This window comes from Crocuta crocuta, unplaced genomic scaffold (genome assembly GCF_008692635.1).
Source record: "Crocuta crocuta isolate KB4526 unplaced genomic scaffold, BGI_CrCroc_1.0 scaffold647, whole genome shotgun sequence".
Taxonomy (NCBI): domain Eukaryota; kingdom Metazoa; phylum Chordata; class Mammalia; order Carnivora; family Hyaenidae; genus Crocuta; species Crocuta crocuta.
The window spans coordinates 376,461-384,248 of NW_027531286.1; the positions used below are offsets into that span (position 1 = coordinate 376,461).

General features: G+C 48.2%; 1 protein-coding gene across 1 annotated transcript; it reads right to left on the reverse strand.

Moving 5' to 3' along the window:
- Nucleotides 1-4,440: 4,440 nt before the first annotated feature.
- Nucleotides 4,441-7,706, reverse strand: CCDC87 (coiled-coil domain containing 87). Its single transcript, XM_077771394.1, has one exon. The coding sequence runs from the start codon at nt 7,704-7,706 to the stop codon at nt 5,100-5,102; it is 2,607 nt and encodes an 868-aa protein (XP_077627520.1). The 3' UTR covers nt 4,441-5,099.
- Nucleotides 7,707-7,788: the final 82 nt, after the last annotated feature.

Consider the following 7,788-nt stretch of genomic DNA (forward strand, 5'->3'; position numbering starts at 1 on the left):
AAAGAAGGGAGGGAAAGAAGAAAGAGAGAGAGAAAAGAATGCTCTCCCTTTCTTCTCTGCCATCATGTGCCTGATAATTCCTCCTCAGCCTTCTAGGAACTAGATCCTACCTGAGTGTAACCTCCTCCAGGAAAGCTCTCCCTCACTGTGAGACGTAAGCCCACCGATCCAATCAAAGGAGGGCCGTGGAGACTTGGAGCACAGTGAAGCCAGGCTTTGATCTACATTCTTGCAAGAGCAGACACACTGGGCCCTCCTTTAAATATACATATTTAAATAGGCAAATGAACAAGTCATCCTTTTAACGTCGTAGCAAAAAGAGAAGATATTGGACTTTTATGGGCTTGGGCCCTGCCCCCTGCCTGGGCAGCAAAAAGGCTGCAGGCAAGCATCCCAGCCAGAGGTAATATGTTTGTCTGATGGCCTCTGGCAGGCCCAAAACTGAAATGTCTACAAAAATCCTCAAGAATTTAGAGGGTTGATTTTCATCCAGTTTTTCCGGAGTCCAGTTTCCCTAGAGGGAGGTAATAATGCCTTCTCTTTCTTTGCGAGATTGTTTCTCAGGATTAAATGAAATAATATCCCTAAAGCACCTGAGCAGGACATTTCGCAAACAGTTGGTTCTCTGCACAGCTGCGCTTGCTGGGATGGGCTCAGGGGCCTCTCGGCTGCATGGAGGCTTGGCACGGAACAAGGGCCCCCACTGTAGCCAGACAACCAGGGCAAAGGATTTGAAGTCTCCAGACCTGGGTTTAAGTTGAGACTCCACCACTTTAGGAGCAAGATATACTCAACTGATTCTCAGCTAAATGTGAAAAGCACTTCATAAACCATAAATAGGACCAGCACCGGGAAGATCACATAGCCATGGTTTGGGTCTGGAACTTCGGGAGCGGTGGTCCTAGGTCTATATATTTCCACATCTGAATGCCAGGTAGAAGGGCAGATTCTACTGAGGGAGTGTTTTGAAGCAGGCCTAAGAGTCTCCATCTCTTGTGGCTTTTCATTACCAGCCTGTCTTGGGTTTTAAGATACCCTTTTATGCCACTTGAGGCCCAGATATCCCTAGACCTGTGTGTCTAGGAATGTACCCTCCGTGTCTTATCTCTGGGCCCTAACGCTATCTAGAACTGTCCATGGGAATTCCAAAGGACTAATTCACAGTGAGATACTGTTTTCCCCAAATTGTTTTTCAGTAACTATAATGGCCGTCGAGGGATAAAAGGGTTCTTTGGTGAAAGTTAAGTGTATTTTTTGCAAGACCTAGCAGAGCTTTCAATGTGCTCATATGTACTGTCAATCTCTGAGGGAATGCGGAAATGTATATGTGATGTTTCCCAAAGATATTTGACCATGGAACCCTTATTCCAGGACTGGCACTCAGGATCAGTTTACTATGCAACACACTTTGGGAAATGCCACATTAAGCTCCCTGTCTCACTCCTCCTGAGTATCTTTGCTTTTTACAGGGGCCGATGTGCTGGTGTTTTGGTTAGCAAAATACAGCATGAGGCCGAAATCTGGCCCTGCTTTTGTGAATACAATTTTATTGGAACACAGCCCTTTACAGAAAAAGTTTGCTGACCCCTGCTGAAACATTTCTCAACTGGGTGATATATAACTTCTGGAGAAGCAGCATTATGTCAGGAAAGATGTGAAGCCAACAATACAAATGCTCAGAATAGGATATCTGCTTGGAGGACCAGGTGAATTCAAAGATGAGTAATTTCAAGCATCATCTTATATTTAAAAAATGGACATACTATGGAGTAGAATGCAAATTGTGCATAAATTTCAAAAACAAAAGACTTTAAAGAAGTTTCTCAGGCCTCAGGCAACCTAGCTCTGCTTTCCTCCGCCAGGACACCACCGACCACCCCAATCCCTCATACCTAACCACCCTGACCACCCCGATTCCTCATACCTAACCAAAATATTTATGTTCCTCCATTCCAAGGGGGATTTGGGTGGAAGGGCTTGAGAAATGCTGTTTTGTTGGGAAAACAAAACAAAGTTGATGTTTATGTGCCAGCCAACGATGAGCGAAGGAAATCAGAGGTGTTCACACTACCTATGCTTTGCAGGCAGGTGAGGCAGGCTGTAGCTGGGACCTCTTTTACCATATCTCACAGAATCAGTATACCAAAGAGACACATGTAGGCTTCTGGGTGTTTGGGTGAGACCCGGGCTTGACTTCGGGCTCTCCCATCTAATACCTTTATAACCCTGGCAAAGTTACTTTACTTACCTAAGCCTTCATTTCCTTAGTGTAAAATGGCTATTGACATGCAGGGAAAGTGTTCTGCACTAGGTAAGAACTTAATAAGTGTTAACTACTAACATGTCAGCTAAATTTCCTGGATATGTGAAGAGCTCTGAAAAATCAAGAAAAAAAATATCAAAACCAGTTGAAACATGGGCAAAGATGTATAGACATTTTACAGAGAAGGAAATGCAGATTTTAAACAGAAAAGATGCGACTTCACTCATAAGAGAAATGAGAACATAACTCAAATGAGATACTATTTTTCACCTGCTGGATGGTACAGGTTGAAAAATTTGATAACATTCTGTTGGTGAGAGTAGGGAAAGAAATATACTCATACAATGTTGATGATACTGCAAATTGTTACCACCAAATGCTTATGCTTAGATATAATTCCACTTCCAGAAATTTAAACTATGGGAATAGTTGCACATTCTAAACAGGTGAGCAGGGATGTTTTCTAGAGTGTTTTGTGTGTGTTTTTTTAATTTCTGAGAGAGAGAGAGACAGCGTGAGCAGGAGAGGGTCAGAGAGAGAGGGAGACACAGAATCCAAAGCAGGCTCCAGGCTCTGAGCTGTCAGCACAGAGCCCGACGTGGGGCTTGAACCCACGAACCGTGAGATCATGACCTGAGCCGAAGTTGGACACCCAACCGACTGAGCCACCCAGGTGCCCCAAGAATTTTGTGTTCTTAAATGTCCATGAAAGAGGGACTAAAGAAAATAAAAATACACACTGTGGAATACTGTGTAGCTCTCAAAGAGAATAAGGCAGCTCTGTGTGTATTGATATGGAATGAGCTCAAGCATGTTACAGGAAATAAGAAATGGGGCAAAATAGCAGTATAATGTGTTATTAGTGGTGTAGTTATAAACATATGCATGGATAACACATGCATATATGCTCGTATATGCATAGGGTCTCTCTGAACTGGTTCATACATTAGCCTGTGAGGCCTTAAGTAATCTAACCTACCCCTTGGCATCTTGTGTAGCCTCCTCTGACCCATCTCTCCCCTCTGCTCCACTGCCTCTGCACTGGCCACCTTGGTTTTCTATAACACTCTAGGTACCTGCCTGCCTTAGAGTTTGTAGTGGGTGTCATGGAGGTTATCCTCAATGTCCACAGAGCTCACTTCTTCTGTCCTTCAAGATTTTGTTGAAACTACTTTTCCAGGGGCGCCTGGGTGGCTTAGTCGGTTAAGCATCTGACTTTCGCTTAGGTCATGATCTCACGGTTTGTGGGCTCGCGCCCCGCGTCAGGCTCTGTGCTGACTGCCAGCTCAGAGCCTGGGGCCTGTTTCAGTCTGTGACTCCCTCTCTCTCTGACCCTCCCCTGCTCACGCTGTCTCTCTCTCTCCTAGAAATAAAAAAACCCAAAAAAACATTTAGAAAACTTACTTTCCCAATGAGGCCTGCACTGGCCACCCTAATTAAAATGACATTCTTGGGGCACCTGGGTGGCTCAGTCAGTTAAGCATCTGACTTCGGCTCAGGTCATGATCTCCCGGTTTGTGAGTTCGAGTCCCGCGTCAGACTCTGTGCTGACAGCTGGCTCAGAGCCTGGAGCCTGTTTCGGATTCTGTGTCTCCCTCTCTCTCTGATCCTCCCCTGCTCATGCTGTCTCTCTCTCAGAAATAAATAAAACATCAAAAAAAAAAATTTTTTTAAATGACAACCTTCACCATTTGTTTCCTCTTACCCTACTCTCCTTTTTCTTTAGTCCTCAGTGCTTATTGCCTTCAGAACAACATTCTATTGTTCAGTGTGCTTAGGTACTATGTTTATGGTTTATGATCTGTTTCTCCTTAGTAACGTAGATGTATACTCTACGAAGGGTAGGGATATAGACCAAGCATGTATCACCTAGTAGGTGCATGGTAAATGTTTGCTGAATAAGAGAATGGAAAGATACATGAGAACTGGTGATGGTCCTGCAATGGGTGAACTAGGGTATGGGAGGTAGGATGGGAAGAGCCTTACTTTTCAGTATATACCCTTGTGTTCGTTGTACCACATGACTGTGTTAATTGGTAAAAACATAATACAGATTCTTAGGTCTACCAACAGGATCCTGGAAGTGGAAGTAACAAGCTTTACTTTATCTGACATATGATCGTCAGGTAGAGAGGAGTTAGGCAATTTGGCTGAGGTCACAAAGCCAGAATTTAAAATCCATACTTCCCACTCCAGAGCCCTAGCTCTTTTATTATTTTCTTAATGGTTATTCATTTATTTTTGAGAGAGAGCGTGCACGCGAGCAGGGGAGAGGCTGAGAGAGAAGGAGAGAGAGAATCTCAAGCAGGCTCCAGGCAGTCAGCACAGAGCCTTATGTGGGGCTCGAGCTCTTAAACGGTGAGATCATTACCTGAAATCAAGAGTCAGATGTTTAACTGACTGAGCCACCCTGATACCCTGAGAGCAACAGCTCTTAAGCATCATGCCATAGAACCTCTTAAGACTCTAATCAGCCAATTTAATGTAGTATGACAAATGCTAAGTGGAGGTGTTCCAAAGGTGAAGGTTCGCTTCTCTCTGCCATTTCCTATTACAATGAACCCAAGGGATGGTCTCAGTTCTTTTGATATATGAGATTTTGCCTCTATTGTGCATGGCTTGAAATAAATGGGAATACTGGGCTTCTGGGCTTGGGGATGCTTCATGAGAACCTCACGTCAATATAAAGTATTAATCTCAGTCCCTGGATAGTTGGAACTACAATGTTCCTGAATCCTGCACCCCTAGATATCTCGTCTTCTAAAGCAGCCAAGGGGTCTGGAGGATCTGCTGGATGCTTGGGGATGAGGGAGGGATTTGAGGGCACTTGGCCTTGTCAGAGAATAATGGGGGTATTCCCAGGAGCTATTAAAGGCTGGCTGCTGAGCTTCTGGAACAGCCTTGGCTGGTGGGAGGCCTTCTGAGCCTGGGCCAGGTGGTGGACCCGTCTCCGCTGTTGTAGCCAATAGAGCATCTCCACCTTGTCATGCTTCATCTTGTCCAGGTATCGCCGCCCCTTGAAGGTCACTGGCTCACCAAAGACTGACTCAATCTCCTCCAGGAGGGAGGCCAAAGGGGTCTGCACTAGATCGATCTTTCTGTGTAGGTGGTTACGGAACTGATTCTCCTCCAGGAAGCGACTCAGGCCCATGTCAGTCTTTTGGAAGAAGCGGTTGGGGTCAGAGGCTTGTCGCTCAAACCATTCCAGTTTCCCCATCAACACTTCCCGCAGCTGAATGGGTTTCAGGGCTTGCTCCCAGGCACTCACCAATGAAGGCAGCTGCCTCAGACGAGTGTTGGTGCTGTACTTGATGGCCATGTCCAGCCGATCCTTGTTGGGGACCTCAAGCACGGACCACAGCCGCTCCAGACGCTTCTGCAGATTCAGGATTTTAAAGGTTTCTCCTAGGGGGCTGCTCCTCTTAGTTCCTAGCCTGTGCCCCAGCACTGTGTTCCAATCCCACTCTCCTGGCACAAAGTCTGGCTCTTCATCTTCCTGCAAGGGAGGTGGGCGCCGAATCTTTAAGGACTCTTTGACAGGGGCTATGACCTCCACGGGGACATCCTTTTCATACATTTGGAAGATGACATGGAGGAAGTCTGTCTCCTGGCTGGTGAGGTACTTGAAGTAGTCACTCACAGACAAGGTGGTTTTCCGCCAGTTCATCCAGGAGGCTTTGTTTGACCACTTCTCCCAGCCTTTGCTTGCTTGGAGTGATATGGACAGCCTATCAGAGCTGGATTGTAAAACATTTGCTCCCTGGGAATAAAGTCCAGCTAACTTGGGATTGATGATGCGATACTCTTTTTCTTGATGTAGAAAGGCTGAGGACAGGTAGGTGGACAAGTCTTTATCGGCTGCAGGCTCGATGAGGGGTCCCTGGTCAAAAGAGAAGTGATCAAGAGAGACACGGCCCATCAACTCCTTGTAGACCTCCCTGATGTTATTGCCAACAAAGTAACCAATATCCATTGCCTCAATAAGTTTGGGTTCTAGTTCACCAGCCAGGTGATTGTATAGAACTCCGGCCCCATCAACATGGAAGGAGTCCAAAAAGTTTCTCTCAGAGACCTGCACAGCAGCTGCCTGGACCACAACCTGATTTCCTAGCTTCAAATTAACAGTTACCGGCTGTGGTTGAAGTGGAAGAGATTTGGGACACTGGAGGCCCCACTGCCCAGCAGCTTCTTCCTCTTCGAGGCTCTTCAACATTCTCTGCAGTTCCTCCAAGCGATTTGCTGCAGCTGGGCGGCACGTCAGGGCCCCTAGGAGTGGGGGCAGGCCTGTGTCCAGTGATGAGTACTGAGTCCTCTTCAATTTCATGTTATTTATCATCCGCTTCAGGTCCTCAGCCACTGTGTCCCCTGCCAGTTCTGGTTTGCTCTCTGGAGCCAGGACCAGCGGGGTTAAGGGGCGAGGGGGGAGTGGAGGAAGGCCCAATTCATCTGCTAGCTTCCAGCCCTCCCGCAGAGAGGGCATGGACTGACCCCTCCACAGGGGCCGGTCTCGGAATTGGGAGTAGAGGGGCAAGTGGGAGGTAGCGGGAGCCCCACCGGTGGGAGTCACAGAGTACTTGGGCGGTGACACAATCTGTGTGGAACTGAGGTCGGTTTCTCTCTTCTTCTGCATGGAGGACAGCCATTGGAGAGGCTTCTTTTTCTTCTTCTTCTTTTTCAGTTGGGGGATGGACTTCAGTTCCTTCACTGGATCGGGCTCAGGCTCACTGAGAAACTCCTGCGGGCGGCTGAGTTGGATGAGATAGTTCAGGTTGAGGGTGCAGGACGGTACTTGGGTGAAGCTGCTGCTCTGAAGCCATGGGTTAGGGAAAAGCTTGGAAGCCCCGGTCGGGCCTGCCGGATGCAGCTTGTGCACGCCACGGTGGGCCTGCTCTACCTTCAGCAGGGTGTGGAAGTCGGCGAACAGGCAACGATAGACCTCAGGGCTGGTAAGAAAGATTGTGCAGTCCCTGGCGAGGCTGGCGGTCAAACGGGTGAGCGTGGCTGATTCAGTGAAGACACTTGCGGGGGTCGACATGGTCTTCAGCAGGTTCAAGTAGTGTAAGAAGAGCTGCTCGCTGCTGAGGAGCACGTACACCAGGAGCCGCTTCCGCAGTCTCTGGTTGTTCAAATGGTTCAGACTAGGTTCGGCGGGAGGCTCCTGCCAGCTGCACTTCAGCTCGTCCAGAATGACCTGAGTGAGACGGAGCCGGCCTTCGGTAGGCACGCGCACAGCCAGGCCACTATTGGCCAGCCGCTCCGCCACCTGGCGGCACAGAGACTCCACCGTCAGCCGTGAGACCGGCAAGGGCAGCAGCATCGGGACCTCGGGCGGGAGGCTCTTCTGAGATTTTGGGGATGTCGCCTTGCCGGGGAAGAGAGACAGCGGGCTCAGCAACCGGTGGTAAAATCGCTGGAGCTCGGGCTCGGGCTTATAGGGCTCCATTTTTGCGCTGGCGACACAGGAGGTCCGGCCACAAGAGGCCAAGAGGTTACTAAGGCAACCAGGGGGCGGGCGGAGGGCCCGA